The sequence below is a fragment of the Botrytis deweyae genome, assembly GCF_014898535.1.
Source record: "Botrytis deweyae strain B1 chromosome Unknown BDEW_008, whole genome shotgun sequence".
Classification (NCBI taxonomy): domain Eukaryota; kingdom Fungi; phylum Ascomycota; class Leotiomycetes; order Helotiales; family Sclerotiniaceae; genus Botrytis; species Botrytis deweyae.
The window spans coordinates 1,569,389-1,589,819 of record NW_024066215.1 but is presented as its reverse complement, the minus strand read 5'-3'; the positions used below and the strand labels follow the sequence as shown (position 1 = coordinate 1,589,819).

The window sequence follows — 20,431 nt, the reverse complement described above, 5'->3', positions numbered from 1 at the left end:
AAAGAAATGGATAGTGTCACGTATGCCATGATAGAAATTCATTTTAAGGAATACTGTCATAGAAGCTTGTAATTATGAGGGATGTGTCCCTGTGATATTGTACCACTTGATGATATTTCGAATAGATTCTGTCTTCCCAGCGCAATTTCCATTTCCGCCCCTAAATCTGCAATCAGGAACGCAATCCTATCAAGCTCTATCCACGCTTCATCTAGATGATTGACAACTAGTCACTGCGTCGGGCGTATGAATTTGATTCGGTAGGTTTGAATGAAAGTAACTTTTATCGTTGTCGCCAGGCAAATCCCTTTCACTGTCTTGAAACCAACGTAAAAGTGATAACAACGCTATATCGGTATGCACGATGATGTGTATTGAAAAATAATATGCCTGAATGGACCAAATACCGCAAGCAATTGCATATGACAAGCTCGCATGTAGATGACCCGCAGGAACTCCGACCCTGCGAATTCTCGTCAAAACCATGAATAAGCTTCATGTAACAAATTGACTCTTCCTAACAAAAACAGCATTCTTGACTCGTTCTCTCTCCCTCAGGAGTCGATTTCTCTCCTTGTCAAGATAATGAACAGGCCATCCGCCCACCGGCTCGGCCTTCGTCATGAAACTCGTCTTCCACTTGATATTCCAACTAGTGAAACCAAGATCGTAAAATGGGAGGACCAAGTTGAGTTGGGGTATGGAGAGCGGCTTCTTGGTGTTGGAAGGAGTTTGCAAGATGATATCCAAGCGCTTGATATTTGGGAAAAGTTGTAATTTAGCTACGAGTCTCTCAATGTGCTGGAATTCGCGGGTTTGCTGGCAAGCTTGGACGGAAGAATTAGCTTTGGATTGATAGGTGTCGGCAATGGAAGGAAATAGAATGTTGACGAAGATATATTTGGCATGAGCAGCAAATTCTGGACCGAGGCAATCGATGTAATTGAGCAATGTGTCGTAGTCCTTGGGAGACTCTTCTTGTCCAGCAACTTGAGCATTGGTCCCAGTAATTTCTTCCTCTGAACGGAAGTCAACTTCAATTTCAATCCAATTTTTCTCCCAAAATTCGCCACGATCCTTTGTCGGCATCTTACTAACGATTTCAGCTACTTCATAAACATCAGGTTGGAATTCATCAGCGCATGCATGTTTGTACGGGTATCCGTTCTCCGTGTAGCGTTCGGTGATCCGAGCAAAGTTTCTAATGACACCAAGTTGAGTGATTATGATGTCCTTCTTCTTCTTGTCTGCACGGCCAAAACGAGGCTTTACTGGTCTGGGACCAGTGGGCAACACAACGGGAGACGGTGTTGAAAGTGGAGTCTCATTTTTCTTGGTCGGAGTGGCAAAGCTGCTCGATCCAGTCTTGTCTGGCGTGGAGTTGGCGGAGTGAATAGACATTGCATTCATTCCGTCCTGTAACAGTTGAATACCTGCCTTCGGGTCAAGTTCAAGACCTTGTGAAGCATTTGAATCGTTTCGATTGGCTGGAGTCGCTCCATGGTCTAATTCCATTGGCAGCTTAGACATAGTCGTCAAGCCCTCACCCATAGTGTGGATATGGTAGGGACTTCCATTAATTTGTGTACGATCCGCCATCTCTGATTGGTTCTTTAATTCAATCACTGGTGAACCCTCAGACTTGGTATCCACAGGAGCCTTTGGAAACGGTGCAATTTTGGGAGGAAGTGCCGGGACGAACTCGGGAGAGGTTGCAGATAGTGATTTTGCTGCTACTTTATCCAGAGCTTCGAAGTTTGGGGTGATCAAAGTTCCCTGGCGGAATGATTTAAATCCCAAAGGAGTCTTAGGACTAGTGGCGGCGGATGCATTTGTTGCGGTATTGCCGTCCGCTGCGACAAAAGTCAAATTTGGTAGGTCAAAGGATCTCTTTGCTCGGGCATTCTTATTTCCCATGATGCTATCGCTTGCTCTCGACTAATGGTAGATAGCGATTCGGGAAGACTGTATTGAATATGATGGGTAGGAAAGAAGGTATGGTCGAGTTGGTGGTGCGTTCTGGAGATATCTATGGTAGAACCTATATTAGTAGATACTCGATAAAAAGGCGCATGTATAATGACAGCACTTTTAGTCCACACGCAAGAGGGGAAAGATCGCTCTATTAGAAAAAATAACAGGTCTAATGAGGAATTTTGGACGCTCAAGTGAATCCAAAGTTTTTTTTGGGGGGGGGGGGGGGGGGCTATGTGCAATGTTTCTACATACAGTAGATGAGCGATGGTGCTCCAATCAATATGGATGAGTTATGACAAAGTTATTCGAAAGTTGAAAAATAGTTATTAAGCTGTCAAAGAGGAAAAGGAAAAGTGTCTGAGGGAGCAAGAATCTGGTAACAAGGAAAAGTATCGTACTTGCCAAGAGAAAAGTTGCTAGATTTCTTCTGATTCGTGAGTTGTGATTGTACTGGAATCCTATGGAGAGGGAAAACCAGTGGAATATTTAAAGAAATTGTTGGGCTGAATCAATGGATGACACCGTAATTCATTTTAGCGTTCAGGGTTGGTAATGAAGTGAATGGGAATGTATGAGATGAAAGTGAATGAATATTCTCAGCAACATTAATATTAATATTCTTAGCCAGCATGCTACCAAGGAACAAGAAAAGGATTTTACCATTTCGAGAAGTTCTGATGCATATCGTTGCCTATATAGCTCTGAATGACCCTAGGGCTAAATATTGCTTAAACGCGTATCCAGCAAAGTGTACTGAAATAGAGGCAAGTAAAGCTCATCTCATTTTCTATACTGCTGAATACTCCAATGAATCACTTTAGCTACGCAAATCAAAAAATGGGCCGTATATGTGGTAGAAGGTCAACTCTTGCTACAAGCATAAGGATAGTCGAGATTCACTATTCAACACCCATTAGTTGTACTAACTCGACAGGTATATATGGCTTGGTTGTAACATGATCGGCTTATTATTGAAACAGGATATTTTATACATATTGATTATGTGCACGTTTTTCTCTGCACGGCCATCTGATTTGTTTCAACGCGTCCATAATCTTGATTAAAAATTGGATATCAAGTCTTTCGGGACTCGAAGAGCCATAATTTCAAAATTAGCTACCTGTGTTGAAGACTTCAACATATGGCAAAGGATGAATCAGTACACCATCAATGCTGACCAATCCGGAATCTGGAGAATCCTACTAATTCCCCAGTATCTGTGGCTAATAGAACTTCATTGTTCATGCGACATAGAAAGCAAAACCAGACAGCCAGTATTGATCAAACAAGAAGTCCTAAAACACAAGAAGCCAGAACACCCCTAGTGATTATCATCACCCGACATTTGAGTTTTCGATGATATTTGATTCTGTTCCACAAGTCTCTATTGCTGGCTACATCATATCTAGTTGTCACTGTTAATCTACCTCCAAAAAGCTTCCTTAGTCCAGCGACTCCCGGGGTTAGCAGGCGGTGAGAGAAGGAGGGAAGACCAGGCCTCACGACCATCTACATAGAGACGGAATTTTAATGTACTTTGGTCGCTAGCAGTATCTTCAATTGTGATGGCTCCTAACTTTGAATTGCCGCCTGGGATATACCTTTGAAAAGTTAGCAAACATATGTATCAGGGATATCGCGATATGCGTTACTTGATCTGTATATCTTCCTCATCAGTTTGCCAATAAGTGTGAACCGGCAGATAGAATTGACTGAGAGGACTTGTAGAGAACTCATTCACTGTTGCACTGACTGGCCAACGACCATTCAAGGGAGGCGGAAATGCTGTTGCGGCAAATTCATGTCTATCTCCACTGATGATGACGACCCCACAGCCTCCACGGAGGCCCACATCCCACATAGCTTCGAGAATCACCTGGCGCTCGTTGAGGTAGCCAGCCCATGTATCCATACTATTCACCCTCTATAGCATGGAGGAATCAGCAATTTCCCACAAATGAAAAACTCTTAAAGGATGGTCGAACAGATGCTTACCCAGTTCTTCGTGAATGGAATGCTAGATGCTATGATTTTCCATTTGACACCTTTGGGCTCAGGCTTCTTGAGAAAGTCGAGGAGATCAGCAAGCTGCTCTGCACCAAGCATTGACTTTCCAGTGCTGTTGGCGGGGAGCTCCGAAGAAGAGTCTCGGTAAGTCCTGGTATCCATCAAGAAAAACGAAGCAGGCCCTTGGGTGAACTCGAAGTAGGTGGCACCGTCTCTGAGAGTGTTATAAGTCCCCGCTTGACGAGCTCGAGGAGGATTAACGGCTGTTTGATAATGATGCCACGGATCAGCGGCGGCTTCGTAAATCTGACAAGTCTAGTGGTAAGCATATGATATATGTAAAAAGCCAATGGAAATCCGAATGCCGAGCCGCAACTAGTACTTTCATCTAGAGTCTAGCCTGACAGCCAAAGCTTCTCAATTGACTTACCCCAGCAGTCTTTTTATCCCAATCATTGGCAATCTCGTGATCATCGAGCACGTGTATCCAGCCTTAAATAACTTTCAGTTAGCAAGTCAAGTCTTTGGATATATAGAGCAAAACATGCAGCAAGGAGACATGTTCCATAGAAGTAACAATAACCTATCTCTGACTGAGTACGGAAAGACGTTCTATATTACTCACTTAAATTTTGCCCAACGGCCGGCCAATCTGGAGAGCTGTAAACTTGTCTGTACTCGCGGCGATAGTCCTCCACACTCACTCCAAACCTCTTTGGGACATCAATATAAATAAAGTCACCGAGGAACAGCATGAACTGAGAGCCTCCGGGAATCGTCTTAATTACATCTGCCATGTGCTTGAAACCAGGAATTGTCAAAGCGTGGTCAAAGGGGTTGTACGGAAAGCGAGGCTTAATGCAACTGGATGTAAAAAATGTGAAAGAACCTGATTGAGGAAGATGTCCAGGTTTTGGAGGAGTTGTGAAAAATCCGGTGTGGTTATTTGATGTCATCCATTGATAGGTCCTTTCAGGGCGGTTTGGCAGTGGAAATTTTAAAGCTTGTGTGAAATCCGTGGCTTCTGACAGAGTATGGATTGTTCCGGCGAGTTGTGGTTGGTCTTCGTAAGCACCTGCCGGATTTGCTGGTTTGTAGGTGATGGATATGGGAAGTTTAGAGAGATCCGGTTCTCGAATGAGTAGATTTGCTTCCGTAGGGGCACTTACACACAGTCAGTAAAGACATTCATCGAGGGCGCGGTTCTCGATCTAGTCATGGCACGTCAATGAAGAAATCTTGACATCTTGAGACTGTTTAGCATGATGAGAACAGAAGTCCCGCGTAATGACCACAGTTTCAGTGGGTTGCCATGACTAAATGGAGTCGCGTGTAGGGGCAAAGTGGTGCACATACATGTAGCCCATTCGTGCGAATGAAAGCTCCGTGCTAGGATGCAAAACTTTCGCATGATACACCAGATCTATTGTGGCCAGAACCAAGCCCACGTTCATCAAGAAGGTCAAAATCGAGAGCAAAGTTGATACTGGATCAGGAGCGCCTGTCAAAAGTGTATGGAATGGTCTAGGTGATTTCTTCTCCATCACCACTGTCTCGTCTATTTCAACTTCTTCCTCCACGTGCTTTGGTTTGTCCGAGCCCGATATATTTTGAGAATCTGCCGCAGGTATGAACGGCTGGTCTTCGTGCTCAGTCTCTAGAACGGTGATATTGATATCATCTTCTACTACAGTATATGGGGTCTGTGTTACGTGACTATAAACGAAGGAGGGCACATATAGTGCAAAAAGGGTGTATATGAGGGGCGGCCATGGCTGGGAACAAGTGTAAGTGGTTGAAATTTTGAATTCGAAAATATGTACTTACATGGCCAGGGATGATTCTGAGAAAGACATAAGTCGCAACCCGCAAAGCGACTGAGCTCCAAGTAGCCACCTTTTGTTGAACCGTTGACATGATGGGTACAAGAGAGACTTGAAGCAATCTCGATAACAACTCAGACCAAGAATACAGACGGAATGTGGATGAGAGAGATAACAAGAAAGTAGTCCAACTACAAGGCAAGATAGAGTGGATAAAATGGTGCGATAAATTTGGTATCAAAACATGCTCTATAAAAGCCTAGAAAGGGATAAATAAGTAAAGAGACAAGAAACGATATCAGAAGTAGCAGCTTTAATGTAGAATCAGCAAGATGAGCACCTAAACAGGCAAGCAGGTAGGTAGGAATCGAAAGAAAGCAATGCAGATATCGAAACAGCTCCTCTTTTCACAATTGCGAATGGGTAGGTAGGTAGTCAACCTTACCTAGGCGGGATTTGAGCTATAACCTTACTACCTTGGTAGGCAGATGAATACCATCGAACTCGTGAGTGAATCAATATATGGATGATTATTGGGATGATAATGAAGATATAAAGGTACCTGGCGTAGCACAAATCACTTATGGATAGGTAAATAGTCGAGGAATTTGATTACTAGGTACCTATGTAGGTAGGTGTTGATTCGGAGGCAATCAGAAATTCGGTTTACCTCAAGCTTGGTGTTATGGGTTCATGACATTATGTAAGCTGAGCGGTACACCTGGTGACCAGTGCACCTTGTTATCTACACTTACGTCATCGAGATAGAAAACAAACCAATTACCGGCACTGATTTACAATTGCGAAGGTCCACGGGTGGCTAGGTAGTAGCTAATAGATATCTGGTGTGGCTGAACAGATAAAGTCGACCCCAGTACTCGATTCGAGAAGGAAGAGTATGTACTCGTATAATAAATACAATAAGATATATTGATTATTAGATACCTAGCTGTTCATAGAAGAAAAAATAGACGGGATTTGACTATTTAAATCTTTATTAAAACCTTTTGAATTAATTAAATTAAAAATCAATTATAAATGTTTTATATAAATTTAATTAAATTAAAAGAAATATTAAATTATTATTATTCAAATAATATCTAAAAAAGTTGTTTTATATAATATTAAAAACAATCGATTTATAAAGATATTATAGAAATAGTTAAATTCCGCCTCTTTTTTCTCCTACGAAGAGCCTAGTAGGTACCTGTATACACGAAGTCCATGCCTTATACCTACTAACCACAAAGATTGGCTGAGGTTGGGTACAAAGGATGCAGATCACCATCAAAACCTTGCTCACTCGCTAGTTCTAACACATGTACTCTTCTGCCGTTAGAAATGTCTTTGATCGATTCTCAAGGAAGCGACTAATACTAGGTAGATATACAAGGTTGACTGTTAACATCGCCTCAGCACAATTGCTTCTCTGAATGTCTAGACACACATCTACTAGCACAATCTACCATTCTCACAATAAAATTCGCCTATACTGTCTCAATTGGCGTTTCTCATCTAAAAGCCACTTTTATTTTCGCCTCTCACTCTCACCCTCCCTCACTTTTAGAATACGTATCGCCGTTATATAGGTTTGCTAAGCAGCCACCAAATTTACAAGAAAATCTACAACCCCGTCTCTCGAAAGCATCAGCGGAAGCCTACGGGAGTGGGTTGAGTGCAAAACCATCAATAGAGCGAGACTCCGAGTTGATTTCCAATCGTGTTCCCCTTGCTTGATAATCTTTTCGTCATTTTATTACTCACTCTATTACATGGTAATGCGGGGAAGCGAGAGGCCAGATTGAAGTATTGAGTCGAAACCGTCGAGGCCTATCAGCTTATGAGGAGTGTTAGTCCAACAGTAAACCCATGTGAGAGTTCGTCACCATACACCAATCAGTCTTGGATGTTCGCCAGGCCTCGACTCTCGTTCTCCCAAATCATAAGGGGCGGAGGGAAGTCACAGGTATTCGTTAATTTGCTATTTATACCACCATTTGATCGCAGACTATTTGCATTGAAGCTACACACTATCCGATTTCACTCATCATATACAAAGAATCTTTTCAATATGGCTACTTCAAACACCATTCACCTGACTTCTGAAGATACGGGCGTGTTTAAGTTCGGGTCTCAAGATTCGGAAACTGCCAAAAAAACCTCGCAGCTACTACAAGAGAACCATGATGTAAGATGCCTCGTTTTGTCTGGAGAATACGTCCTGACAATTGTTTATTATAGAAACATCATATTTTCTTCAATAATATAGGATTTCACAACCATATTGTCCACCACTTGTTGACTCTATATGGCCTTGGTGCTCCGGCTTCCGTCATTGAGCGACAGTACAAACTTAATGCATCATATCAACGCCCTGTTGTTCTTTCTAAGAATCAAGTAAGTTCGCATTCCGCCAAATCTACTGGTTTTTAAAACCAGACTTACCATAAATCATGGTTTCTATCATCTCAATTCCCAACATTCCATAGCACAATTTCTGAAGATTCTAGGCCCCGGTCGACATGTCCATACCAGATAATTTCCACAACAATCTCGGCAAAGCAAAGTACTATCATGACTTTTTGGTATTCTGGCAGCGAGAAATTGAATCCAAAGGATGGAAAGAAGTGTTGAAAGAAAGTGTCTTTGCAGGCGATTCGAAGGCAGACGACATGCTCGGCAGGATGTTTGCAGGTATACGGCATTGTAGTCGCATGGATCTAAGAAATTGCTAACACTCAACAGGGTTTCTTCATCCTCTTATTCATCTAGGTTTTGGTATTGAATTCAACCAACCAGCTATCATTGCCGAAGCGCTAGCACAAGCTTCCGTCCACGATCTGTGGATTACTAAGTATTTGTTGGACGTCGAAAAGAAAGCGCAACCTGGGAATAAGACGATTCCACAACTTCTGGATGAGATCAGAGACGATAAAAAGCTTTCCACTGCTGCTGAGTGGAATGATGGCAATATGATTCGAGATGGCATCTTAGCCAGAGCTGCAGATGAAATGATGAGCTATGCATCTCAGTGGACCGTGGAAAAAGGTGAGCTTGAAGCCAAGACAGCTCAAATGATCAGCTCCGCCGTTTACTTCGCTGCTGCTGCTCAGCGCCCGCCAAAACAAGTTAGTCTTGCTACGCTTCTCAGATGTGCCCTAGCTGACATTCATCCCATCAGGTGAAGTTTGACTTTTACTATATGCATTGTGTCAATAGTTCGATTTTTTTCACTTCCTTCAACAAGCAAGACTTTTTGTCCGAAGCCCAGAAAGCAAGGCTTTTGGAGTGGAAGGGACGCTTTGATCTCACCATGTATGCATCTCGCCGTTCCCCCGAGCTACTTCTTGAAGAAATATCGGGATATGTCCCGAAGCTTCTTGAAGCTGGAGATGCGGAATGGAGCGGTCTGTTTCAAAGGCTGTTCGAGTTCGAAGACGATGGCCACGCCGTGAAGCTTGGAAGGGCAGTGGCTCATGCCGAGGTAGTTAGCCAGAGTTATGAAGACCAAGATTGGGCAAAGATTAAGAGTTTCATGTGGCTAAAGATAGGCAACATGGTAGCTGACAGTGTTGAAGACACTGGAGATACTGTACGTACCCTACGAATTCATCCACTCCATGCAACTTTATTTATGTGCTAACCTTTCGTATAGTGGGCTAGAAGTGTTGGTTTTGATGAAGCGTGGAAGGATTATGTGGACAGACCAAGACAGGTACATTTGTAGGTGATCAAGTTGTGCCACATTCTTTCTTTATTATACTATGATTCTTGGGCTTTCAATGTAGTAGTTGTTAATGAAGCAATTTTTCCTGGGAGAATCTGGCATTGCTTGAACAAATATGCAACCCTAATCTTGTGTTATGATATCGTTATGGTGATCATTTGATCTCTATGTTATGCATGTCAAATGCTGTGCTTCACACTTAGAATTTGACCTCTAGTACAATCAATGAAGGTCACCCTATTGTGAAAAGCTCTTTTCTCTGATCCCACATGCAATTACTATCCACAGTATCTTGCACATGTAAGGGCTTTTTGTGAGAGCTTTACCGTTTTGGTACCATCAAAGATTAGGGATTTTGTGTGAACTCCAGCTGTATGCATCCTATGTATCATTTAATACTCCACACAATATATGACGTTTGACTGCAGATGATATGACAGTTTCAAACAAGACACACGGTGTAGTCATGTCAACATAGTACTTCTAAACAGACTGGCTGCCGACATCGCCCTTTTAGTCTCATCTGATAGTTACCAAATATTCATCCGATGATGTAAAGCCCTTTCACAGCTTCGGACTCTATCCGATAACGGGCCAAAGGGTAAAGCCTTATTGATACAAAATTGTCTAGAACTTTTCTTCACCTTTGCAATCATTGAAGGGGTGAAGGGATGAGTGGTCACGACATCACTTACTTTATCATGGTTGCCACCTTTGTAGCTGCCCGGGTGCTCAACTTTGCTTCACTTTATAAAAAAACAATTTTGTACTTGCCTTGATTTCTCCTCCCATGTATTATACAAGATTGCCTTGCATCTTCATGATTTGAGATTTCTTTCTATTCCTCAATTTAATTCTTTGCTTTGCACATCTCTTTGCTTGGTAAATGCAGTTGAGATGATGCAAACTACCATGTCCACTTCAAGCTCTGGCTCAGAGACTCATTGGTTCGAAAATGTAGTTGTGCTTGATCTGGATGTCGAAGGACAAGAGGTCAAAAAACAACCTGTTGTAAATGCTCCATCCACTCCATCCACTCCAGCTCGCATCACCCGTTCTCAATCTCTTACCCGCCTGGGCATCCAGCAGAAGTTCACGCACCCAAAGTCGCATTTGCAAACCACAGAAGCTGATGTTGTCGATTTTGATGGTGCCGATGATCCTGTAAGTGCTTCATTCCATGCTCGTGAAATCATGAACTTGGCAATGCTGATAGAAATAATTAGTATCAACCTCTAAATTGGCCATTCAGAAAGAAGCTGATCACTACATTTGTCTATGGCTTGTTCACCATGACTTCGACCTGGGCAAGTTCTGTATACAGTCCTGCTATTAACCAAGTTGCAGCTGAATTTAACGTTGCACCTGAGGTTTGTTACCCCTGGAACTATGAGAAGCTAAAGTGAATGCCATTAACAAAGAGTAGGTCAGTCTGCTGGGTGTAAGCTTCTTACTGCTGGGATTTGGATTTGGTGAGATATTCCTTCACTAGCATAAAGTGAATAATTAAGCTAACTGATCTTTGTGATGCAGGTCCTCTGCTATGGGCTCCTCTTTCTGAAATGTAAGTTATCGGAAAGTCAACTTCGGAGTCGTGTGTGCTGTACTATACTGCTGCGATACCAACCAGGTCAATTCACCCACTTGTTTGTTACCAATACTAACAGCCGATTAGTTATGGCAGAAAGGCTGCAGTCTTAACCCCAGGTAAGTAATTCTGTTTTGCAAGTAGCCAAAAGCTTAGCCTGCACTCTTCTCCCTTCACCATGCAGAACCACAGCTAATGTATCAAATAGTTTTCATCTCAGCATGCTTTTCATTTGGTTCTGCCACAGCAAAAGACATCCAGACGCTGCTCTTGACACGATTCTTTGCTGGTATCTTCGGAGCTGCTCCTGTAAGAGACCTCACCTCGAACTCAACAAACTCCTCTGACATCTTAATTAGGTAACAAATACCGGCGGCGTCCTGTCTGATATCTGGGCACCCCAATCGCGAGGAACAGCTATAGTCGGATATGCATTTGCTGTTGTTGGTGGTGAGTACGTGCGTCCTTTCCATATTTCCAATTCTCACCAATTCAAGGTCCAACCATGGGTCCCATTGTGGGAGGAGCCATTACATCAAGCTATCTAGGATGGAGATGGACAGAATATGTAAGTCCTCAGCCCCCTAAATTATGTAGTTCTTGTCTCTAACTCCTTGAAAGATTACCGGAATCATGCAAATGGCAGTCTTACTCCTTGGTGCTCTTGTCCTTAACGAAACCTATCCAGACGCACTCCTGGTCGCCAAGGCTCGTCGTCTCCGTCACGATACTGGAAATTGGGCTTTACATGCCAGACACGAAGAGCGCAGTTTCAGCATTAAAGAGATGGTACACAAGTTCTTGATGCGACCATTTCGCTTACTAGGGACCCCGATTTGTTTTCTTATGGTTTTGTATGCTTCATTTGTTTATGGCATTCTCTATTTGTAAGTCAGAACCGAGTATTGTTTTTGGACATCCGTTAATGGATTGCTAGGTGCCTGGCTGCGATTCCCGTACAATTTGCATTGGCTAGAGGTTATGGACCTGTAACTTCAGAGTAAGTTTGCCTCCGACTTGACGATAACCATATGGCAGATGTTGTTCTAATCTCTTTCCTCACAACAGACTTCCATTTCTTGCACTTCTCCTAGGTACAATCTTCGGTGGGACTGCAAACATTCTGTAAGTTGTTGATCTATTTTCAAACCATATCTACTAACCAACGAACCCCAGCAACAACAAGTTCTATACCCGCAAGTTTGAAGCAAATGATAACCGACCCGTCCCCGAAGCTCGCCTGCCTCCAATGATGATCGGCAGTGTATTCTTCGCAGCAGGCCTCTTCGTCTTTGGCTGGACGTCCGCCCCAAGCATCCATTGGGTAGCTCCATGCATCGGTCTCATATTCATGGGATTTGGCTTCTTTACCATTTTCCAATCTGCGCTCAACTATCTCATCGACACTTTCTCCTCGTGTGCAGCAAGTGCGGTTGCGGCCCAAACATTTGTACGAGCCATCTTTGCTGCCTTGTTTCCCCTGTTTGTTACTCCCATGTTTCAGGGTTTGGGTATTGAATGGGGAAGTAGTGTGTTAGGTTTTGTAGCAACTGTGCTTATACCCATCCCGTTCTTGTTTTATGTCTATGGGAAGAGAATTAGAATGAAGGGTAAATTCACCACCAAGTAGCTAGTGTGAATGCATTCACTATACTACGATGACGGAGAATATTTGCTCGGAAATTGTCACTACCTGATTGATTATAGTTGAAAATTCGGTGTCCTATGGATACTTGATTCATTTTAGATAGGTTCCTAGACAGCTTGACCGATTATGGTTGATAGTCTGGCGCTCTATAGATACTTGTCTCATCAATATGGAGATAGCTTGATTGCACATCAGCAACGTAAGCATAGAATCTCCGGGATATAAGAATGTAACTCATAAAGTCACCCAAGCTCGTTCCTGAATATGTGCTTGTGCCGAATGCTACTCGCATGTGCTCTCTACTAAACACAACAAGTCAGCCGGGTGTCGCGAACATATATGACAAAAGACTCAAACCATCACATAATACTGAACCGTCAGAGCCAAAACCAACGCTCGTGAGGAGTGAAATTAGTCATTGATCCCAAGGTCATAACTATACAGACATATCAACATAACCACTTTAAGCCCATCCAAGCTTGCCCATAACTCCAATCCCATGCGTAAGCTGTTCGCAGCATATTATACATATCTAAACCGCTCCATTTAAAGTTCTAATCCACAATTCCCACCCTCCAAATATCTCCTTAATCCCCATCACTCGGCCTTCTCATATAACTATCGATCGCCAAACTAAAAGCTGCGAACCCCGCACACCCGACTGCGGCAGCTTGTGGTCCCGCCGGGGCCGCCAGCACTCCTCCGGTAATACATCCTGCAATAACCCCATTCTTCAGATCATTTTTTGCTCTGAAACCTTCAACACAACACTCTGTGCCTGCAAAGATAGCGCCCACTTTGCCGAAATTCTTGGCCGAAGAATAGGAGCGATTACCCATGTCTTTGAGACCTCGTTTGAGTTGTTCGCGCAAGGGAAGCGATGTGATTTCTGCAGCTGTGGAGGACGTGTGAATGGGAGTGTCGTATTGCATCTGTGTGGGAAGGTTAGTCATTGACGTAGGAAGAAAGGTAGACAAGGCGGGGCAAAACATACAGATGCCATGAAGAGACCAAAGGCACCACCGAGGGCAAATCCCATTACACCCGAGACGACAGTCTTGCCCGGACAGGACTCCATTATCATTTGCATCTATCAGACATTATCAGTATTCATTCGATTCACTTTGACAGTTTCCCATAGCAAGGCTCTGCTTATTCCATGCAGCAATGCTAATTAATTGTAACCGGAGAGCAAACATACATTTTTAACAGCAGCAGCGGTCGAAGGGTCAACACCCTGCTGGCCCCCTCCTGGAGGATTAAATGCTGGCCCATTCATTTTGAATAATAGTAGTTGCGATATTCTTCGTCAAGGGAAAAGGCAGAATACAAAGATGGGTTTCCTTGAGATGTAATACACCGAGAATTTTTTTTGGCGAGGCTGAAGGTTGGCCTTGCACAGTCTGAAGCCTCGCGTTTTGCATAAGTACCCGAGTCTTGCCAAGTCGATTATGATTTCGTCTCGCGAAAAGGGGGATGTCTTGAAGAGATATTCATTATATATCATTCTAGTTATTTTTAGGATATAATTAGGACTATGGGCTAAGCTAGCTTTAATTGTCGGTATAATTCGCTAGGCTCTTTAGACACAAGGGCGACCCTAGGTACCTAGGGAATTCACATTATGATAAGTATAATCCTTTACATCATTACTGCTTTCCATAAGCTATCTATCGACACGGGCTTTGAGTGTTCATATAAAATCTCATCTAAACCTCAGCATGAAGACAACGTCATCGCTGATAGCGTGCAACGCTCCTGTAAACGCCATTTTCCTGGTATAATCCCGTCTATTCCTATCCCAATTGCGATTTCTCGTCAAACAACTTTTCCAATACCAATGTGCTCTCAAAGCAATTGTATCACATCCGTTCCCATGAACATCACGCTTTCATTTCCACCCAAGATTGGAATTCGAAGATTATGAAGCTTGGTATACAGTGAAGTTATTGAATTGCCAGTAAGCATCAGTGAATGCCGTTGCGTTGTTAGCGACGTAGTCAGTGCAAGTACCGGGACCTATTGTATGATTAGTATAGGAATATCAAAAGAGGCCAGAGGAGAGCGTACAATCAACATCATATACACTTTGGGTACCAGCCCAACTCCCGCACAAATCAATGTTGACAATGATACTTTGATTCTTGAAGTGATTGCCAATGTTGCAATCCGTGCTGGGGAAATCGGCAGTAGCTTCCGACCAAGTCGATGGGTCTGGGCTACCAGATGAAATATCGGTTGGAATAGCATCTCGTCCGAATTGCCACATTCGGATGCCCGCGGTACGTAGTTCCATCGCCATAACTCCACCTCCATTTGAATTGAAATCCGCACCGAAGGTTCCTGCAGAGTCATACACACCACATCCAGCGTTGGAATTCGTGCTATTCAAGCATGAAGATTGAATGGATTTTCCAGTCTCTTTGCGCTTGACGTCCATGGAGCAGCCTGACGTAGTATGGAGGGTCATTTGATTTTTTGTAGAGCTCACAACGTTGACCGCCTCCATGATATCGATCTCTCCATTTGTTGGCCAATTGTTTGGATCACTTAGCCACAGTGCAGGCCATGTAGCACAGCCAATGGGTGTGTGGACAATATCGAAGATGAATAGACCGTCAGTGTATTGTGTCTTGGACTCAATTCGAACTGAGAAGCGGCCAGTAGATGCATTTGGGTTACTGTCAGCTGTAACAGATGTGTCGACTCTGATAACTGCAGAACTTGACGAAGCATATGTCAAATTGTATTGAGCGGCAACTTCGGAATCAACATAATGAACGAAACCGGCTGATGGATCGTACGTATTGAAGTAATCGAAGTTATCGAAGAAGTCAGTCCCTGAGTCTTTGGTGGATGTTAGCAAGATACACTATGCCAGGGCCATCTCGTTCAATCTCTAGTCACACAACCATAGGGATAGGTCTAGAACAATCACCGCTAACTCCACTTGGAGGTGATGAAGCCTCACTTCTCGGATATCAAAAGTGTTGGTGCATTCGAAGTTGTTGGGTGTGCAACATCACACAAAAGAAGACAACTTACAAGTATCCTTCAGTGTATAGTTCAATTGTGAGTAATTTGGATAAGCATTCTTTTTTGAACCTTCCACAGCAGCCACGACGATGATAACGATCAATACAATGATTCCTGCACCAAAAATTGCCCACTTCTTCTTACTCCACGCTCTCATATCCCACCATCTTGGTGCCAAGGAACTTGGATCATCAACCTCATATTTGGGTGGTGAGCCCGACGGGATATTCGTATTTCTCATCTTCCCAACTGTAGCGACTGATATTGGCTTTCTATTCAACGATCGTTTATCTTCCTTTGATTCCCGAAGTGATCCTTCGACGTCCAGTCTGAATGTTTTGTTTCCAAGAGAAGGAAATAAAAAAACTACTTTTATTTCGTATATGCTTGACTAGCTTGAGTGATTTCTAATAATGCAAAATTCAAAAGCCGCAATAAGTTCAAGATGAGCGACACACTTGTATATATACCTTGCCTGAACAGCCTACTTTGTCTTATCTAACCAACTCCAAAAAGGCCGGATAATTATGGAGATTAGAGATGTGAAAGATACTCGTAGGCTGAGCCAGTGAGAAAATTCGGTCTCCCCACTTTGGGACCTGTAACCTGTACCAAGCTGGCAGGGCGTTTTGGTCGCAATCAGGTACCTAGAAGGGATACGATGGCGAGGATGGTTGGGAAAAGAAGGTTTGATGGATATGCGGGCTGACAAGCCTCGTGTAAAGAAGCATGGGTCGACGCGGACAAAGCGAACGAAGCGAACATACGAGCTTAAGCTTGTAGAGTAGCTAGAAAGCTTAGAGAAAGAGTAATCCGATGGAAGTGAGAAACGTCAAGTTGATTAGATTCGAACAGGAAAGAAGCATATCACCTAGCTTTTGAATTAAGCTAAACTAGCGGATGGACTGTATTGTAAGATAAAGATCGATCACAGCTACACAACTCAACATGAGAGTTATTGATCTCCAATGCCAAAACTGTTGTTGTCTCGACCGTCTCAAAATAACAAAACCTTCTAACATGTGCCGCCAACAAACAACTCGGTACTTTCCAATGCCTGTCAACCCACTCCTTCCCTCGTCAGGACTCACTCAGTACAGGGCTCTCCCCTCCAATGACGAATTATCTGTTCATACTACTCCAGTACTGTGGGGGGGTTCATGAACTTCAATCAAGAATCATGATGTTGCCATGTTGGAAGACGAAGATCATCAAGTTCGTTCGGCCAATATAAAGGTTGATAGAGAACATAAGTTGGGATAAATATTGGATATTGTTTCAATTATAAAACGAAATGCCAACTCAGACTTCAATTGAGTTTAAAGTCGGAGATATAATACGAATACTTTGTTTTCCTTGATAATTCAGATAAGCAAAGATCTAATCATAGTTTTTCTTCTTCAGTTGCATGGAGTACCGGTAGGTCTAGTTTTGGTGGTTCTAGCTCTAGCTCCAGACCCTATTTTTAGTGAGGTGTGAAAAGTCTCGGCAGGTGCGAGTCTGGTAGAGTGAGCAGGGCAGGGAAGGGCAGGGCATGGCGAAGAAGGAGAAAATGAAGAATTACTATTAATTGAACCAGCTGCTTGGGAAGTGCCTGTATGTACCTATGTACGTACCACTTCAAGACCCAAGAGAGATATCCTGCTTGCTACCGAACTACCGAACTACCGGCTGCCATATATCATTCATTGACTTCACACCGGCAGATCTTCTCTTGAAATGCATTCATCACCACAAACCTTCGTCACGCTTGCTCAGAAGCACTCACCAGTAGACTTCCCAAGAATAAAGCTCTAATCTCTACCTTCCCAACCCAGGATTCCCACAATTCACAAGATCCAAAAAGAAGCATGCATCAATCAAAAGCCAAAAGCAAAGTCGTCGTACCTTTCCAAAATTGTCGTCGTCGAAAGCCGCGTAATCAAGAGCTCAACCCTTTCACTAGTGACATTCCGAGGCCAACGACTAATAACTATCCACTATTTTTGGGGAATAGAAAAGGCGTTTTAACGATTCATATAACACGCGTATAATGTTACCCAGTAATTGAGTTTACGGGGAAATCTAAATTAGAGATACGTAAGTCGGTACAGTACAATAGAGAAAGACGTATGGGTACAACAAAGCTTTAATGCAAGGATCTCGGATTCTGTATGATAAATGTCCTCCATCCATCGAAGTGTAGGTGAAAGCTTGGGTGTAGTTGGGAGATTTGGGTTATATGAGCAAGAATTCATTATATACAAATATGGTCCGCTTGAAGTTGGGCCAACACATCTGTTAATATTGACTACTCGAAGTTGGATGATGCTTCTGAGAGATCTTGCATGCTGTAGTATGACAGACCAATGTGCTTGGAAATCTTATTATTGAGAAAGTAGATTCATCAACAACTCTCTACCAAAAGGTGCAAAGCAAAACACAAAAGACAATCTAGAATCAATCAAACACGGACATCCATTTGTCAATGTACGAATATCTAGGCCATGCTTTATACACGGATTGCCCCAATCGTATAGATTATCTATAAATACAATGCTGTCCATGCATTCCCATGATTGTCCATCCATTTAATCATCGTCCTCATCCACTCTTGCCCGTTTGTTGGACCTTCCCTCGCCTTCCTGTAACCCATACTCTCTTTTATTAGAACTTTCACCGACCTTGCTCAGAAAATCGTCGACATTGAAAACGTCGCCAGCATCCTTTTCAAACTGCACTGGTCCCTCCCTCGCCTGTTCACCCCTCAAATTAGCTTCATCCCCACTCGTGACCAAGGGGAAATTTCTTACCTCAACATCTGCTGCACCTTGAAAGGTTCCCTTTCCAAGGGCATCCGCAAACCTGTTACTTTTCTGAATCTTCGCCATCTCACCCTCAGCTGCTGCTTCATCATCATCGTCATCCATATTTTGCCGTGGTCGATAAATGCTACTAATGGCATCTTGGGCCGCAAAAAGAGGTTTATCATAGGCTTGATCCTCGTTGAATCCACTATCAAACCCACTTGTCCGGTTGAATAATCTGGAATCAAACATAGTTTCGGTTGATTGCGTAGGTTTTGCTAAGCCTAAAGCGACCTTTTCTGAGATATCTCGATTCTGCTCTCGCGCCATCATTTGAATCCTCCTCTCTGTGCCCATGCGCGACTGTCGTAATTTTCGTTCTTCATCCCTTCGTTTCTCTTGGCGCATCTTTTCTCGCTCTCTGAATTCTTCATCGTCGCTGTTGGATCGATCAGACTCGGATTCACTATAGCTTCCAGAACGAGATCTTGACGATCTCGAGTCTCGCCTTCGGGAGCCAGCGCCGACTCCAGCCCTCTCTTCTCGTGCCTTCTGTGCTAACATACGAAGATGATCTTCTTTTTGTGCCTTCTCTTTCTCTGCTAGCCTTTGTTGCATTAATGCTCTCTGCTTGACTTCTTCTCGTGCGTGCCTATCTGCCGTGAAGAGAGCTTCTGCAAACTGTGCGAATTTATCATTAATAGTGACATCCTGTAATCCTCGTCCATCTGCAGCCAATCTTTTGTCAAGTGGAACCGTGTAACCCTTAGGATTCTTCCAGTTCGATACAGGAGGTGGAATTTTCCAAGCTTCTTGATCCTCCGCAGTCAATTTTCGTGGAGGCGAATGCATGACCGGAGCCGGAGGGCTTGGAGGACCACGGGGAATCTTCTTATGCTTGAATTTGGGAGGCTCCATAGGGTCCTGCTGTCTTTCCACAATCTTCATGATTCGATCATTTTTCCTTGAGTTATCCCCCATCTGATTCGCCGGGGTATATCTGACATAAGTAGGGTCCTTTCTTGCCCCGACATTTACGTTCTTAGGTTTTTGTGCAGCTACCGCACCGCTGACCAGAGTTGCCAAGGCATTCTTCGTTCGCTCGGTAGAAGCCGCAACCTCTTCTTCACTTGGTCTATCTAAATTAATGTCGCCGGCATCAGCTCGCTGTCGAAGAGGTATAAGGTCCTTGAAAGAGGCGTGTACTATTCGTTTATCATTATGGCCTTGCCGTGCTATAGCATCGTACTTGACTTTCCCCTCGCCGTCGACTTGAAGGGCCAGCGCATTATTCGATGAAGTAGATTTGCGTCCCATGTCTAAAGGATACTGTGCGACTGGAATTTCTGGGAAAGCACCTCCATCGCCAAAGTCTTCTTGTCCTCGTGGCCGCCATCCTGTTCGATTGCCATATGGTGGAGGTCCGGTTTTCTGTGAACGTGATGTATTGTTAGAAGAAACCTCTAGTTGCTCAAGATTTGAAAGACCAACCTTTAATACAATTTGGGTATCATCCAAAGCGCCTGCGCCTAGGATTCGAGGGCCTCTCTGTTGCGCATGTTGTGGAATATCCTCTTCTTCACCTGTATATTTTGGTTTTGGCAATGCCCGTGATAAAGAAGCTGCCATTGATGCGAGAATGTGTAGACAGGCAGGATTTGATCGTGTTGAGGTGGTTTGGAAGATACAAAAACACGATATTGAATTGGTTTTATAAGCTTGTGCCTATCGTGAATCGATAAATGTCAAATTGTCGCGATTCTCATCCATGCTACGTCACGCTAACCTCATTGACACTAGTTTATACATGTATGTGAGATAGAGGTTATACAATCCTAT

At 43.4% G+C, this 20,431-nt stretch overlaps 7 protein-coding genes across 7 annotated transcripts; 2 read left to right on the top strand and 5 right to left on the bottom strand.

The window, feature by feature from the left end:
• Positions 1-495: 495 nt before the first annotated feature.
• On the bottom strand, positions 496-1,917 carry EAE98_004656 (uncharacterized protein; the record flags this gene model as incomplete). Its single annotated transcript, XM_038952276.1, has 1 exon — positions 496-1,917. The coding sequence occupies one exon, from the start codon at positions 1,915-1,917 to the stop codon at positions 496-498; it is 1,422 nt and encodes a 473-aa protein (XP_038811812.1).
• A 924-nt stretch (positions 1,918-2,841) lies between these two features.
• On the bottom strand, positions 2,842-6,439 carry EAE98_004655 (uncharacterized protein). Its single transcript, XM_038952275.1, has 8 exons — positions 6,253-6,439; positions 5,812-6,118; positions 5,341-5,759; positions 4,610-5,148; positions 4,415-4,476; positions 3,973-4,299; positions 3,630-3,901; positions 2,842-3,578 (listed from the first exon to the last, which is right to left on the bottom strand). Exons 2-8 carry the CDS (start codon positions 5,899-5,901, stop codon positions 3,401-3,403), a joined length of 1,887 nt encoding a protein of 628 aa, XP_038811811.1. The 5' UTR covers positions 5,902-6,118; positions 6,253-6,439; the 3' UTR covers positions 2,842-3,400.
• A 1,439-nt stretch (positions 6,440-7,878) lies between these two features.
• Positions 7,879-9,534, top strand: EAE98_004654 (uncharacterized protein; the record flags this gene model as incomplete). Its single annotated transcript, XM_038952274.1, has 6 exons — positions 7,879-7,995; positions 8,049-8,204; positions 8,318-8,501; positions 8,553-8,935; positions 8,989-9,399; positions 9,463-9,534. 6 exons carry the CDS (start codon positions 7,879-7,881, stop codon positions 9,532-9,534), a joined length of 1,323 nt encoding a protein of 440 aa, XP_038811810.1.
• Positions 9,535-10,431: 897 nt separating this feature from the next.
• On the top strand, positions 10,432-12,752 carry EAE98_004653 (uncharacterized protein; the record flags this gene model as incomplete). The annotated part of the gene is made up of 12 exons (XM_038952273.1): positions 10,432-10,698; positions 10,761-10,904; positions 10,961-11,006; positions 11,068-11,098; positions 11,210-11,241; positions 11,331-11,431; positions 11,482-11,572; positions 11,620-11,690; positions 11,744-12,009; positions 12,060-12,122; positions 12,191-12,247; positions 12,299-12,752. 12 exons carry the CDS (start codon positions 10,432-10,434, stop codon positions 12,750-12,752), a joined length of 1,623 nt encoding a protein of 540 aa, XP_038811809.1.
• Positions 12,753-13,357: 605 nt separating this feature from the next.
• EAE98_004652 (uncharacterized protein) lies at positions 13,358-14,049 on the bottom strand (the record flags this gene model as incomplete). The annotated part of the gene is made up of 3 exons (XM_038952272.1): positions 13,358-13,702; positions 13,765-13,860; positions 13,972-14,049. The coding sequence occupies 3 exons, from the start codon at positions 14,047-14,049 to the stop codon at positions 13,358-13,360; spliced, it is 519 nt and encodes a 172-aa protein (XP_038811808.1).
• A 262-nt stretch (positions 14,050-14,311) lies between these two features.
• EAE98_004651 (uncharacterized protein) lies at positions 14,312-16,222 on the bottom strand. Its single transcript, XM_038952271.1, has 3 exons — positions 15,816-16,222; positions 14,841-15,617; positions 14,312-14,789 (listed from the first exon to the last, which is right to left on the bottom strand). The coding sequence occupies exons 1-3, from the start codon at positions 16,045-16,047 to the stop codon at positions 14,692-14,694; spliced, it is 1,107 nt and encodes a 368-aa protein (XP_038811807.1). The 5' UTR covers positions 16,048-16,222; the 3' UTR covers positions 14,312-14,691.
• Positions 16,223-18,376: 2,154 nt separating this feature from the next.
• Positions 18,377-20,221, bottom strand: EAE98_004650 (uncharacterized protein; the record flags this gene model as incomplete). The annotated part of the gene is made up of 3 exons (XM_038952270.1): positions 18,377-18,541; positions 18,599-20,023; positions 20,084-20,221. The coding sequence occupies 3 exons, from the start codon at positions 20,219-20,221 to the stop codon at positions 18,377-18,379; spliced, it is 1,728 nt and encodes a 575-aa protein (XP_038811806.1).
• Between the last annotated feature and the right edge of the window lie 210 nt (positions 20,222-20,431).

Bases quoted from the DNA above. Each gene is read 5' to 3' on its own strand.
- EAE98_004655 (XM_038952275.1), bottom strand. From the start codon at position 5,901: ATGTCAACGGTTCAACAAAAGGTGGCTACTTGGAGCTCAGTCGCTTTG. The intron at 5,149-5,340 runs GTATGTGCACCA...ACTGTGTGTAAG, and splicing joins TTCGCACGAATGGGCTACAT to TGCCCCTACGGAAGCAAATC. The intron at 3,902-3,972 runs GTAAGCATCTGT...TCCATGCTATAG, and splicing joins TTCCATTCACGAAGAACTGG to AGGGTGAATAGTATGGATAC.
- EAE98_004651 (XM_038952271.1), bottom strand. From the start codon at position 16,047: ATGAGAAATACGAATATCCCGTCGGGCTCACCACCCAAATATGAGGTT. The intron at 15,618-15,815 runs GTAAGTTGTCTT...CATCCACCAAAG, and splicing joins CTATACACTGAAGGATACTT to ACTCAGGGACTGACTTCTTC. The intron at 14,790-14,840 runs GTACGCTCTCCT...ATCATACAATAG, and splicing joins AAGTGTATATGATGTTGATT to GTCCCGGTACTTGCACTGAC.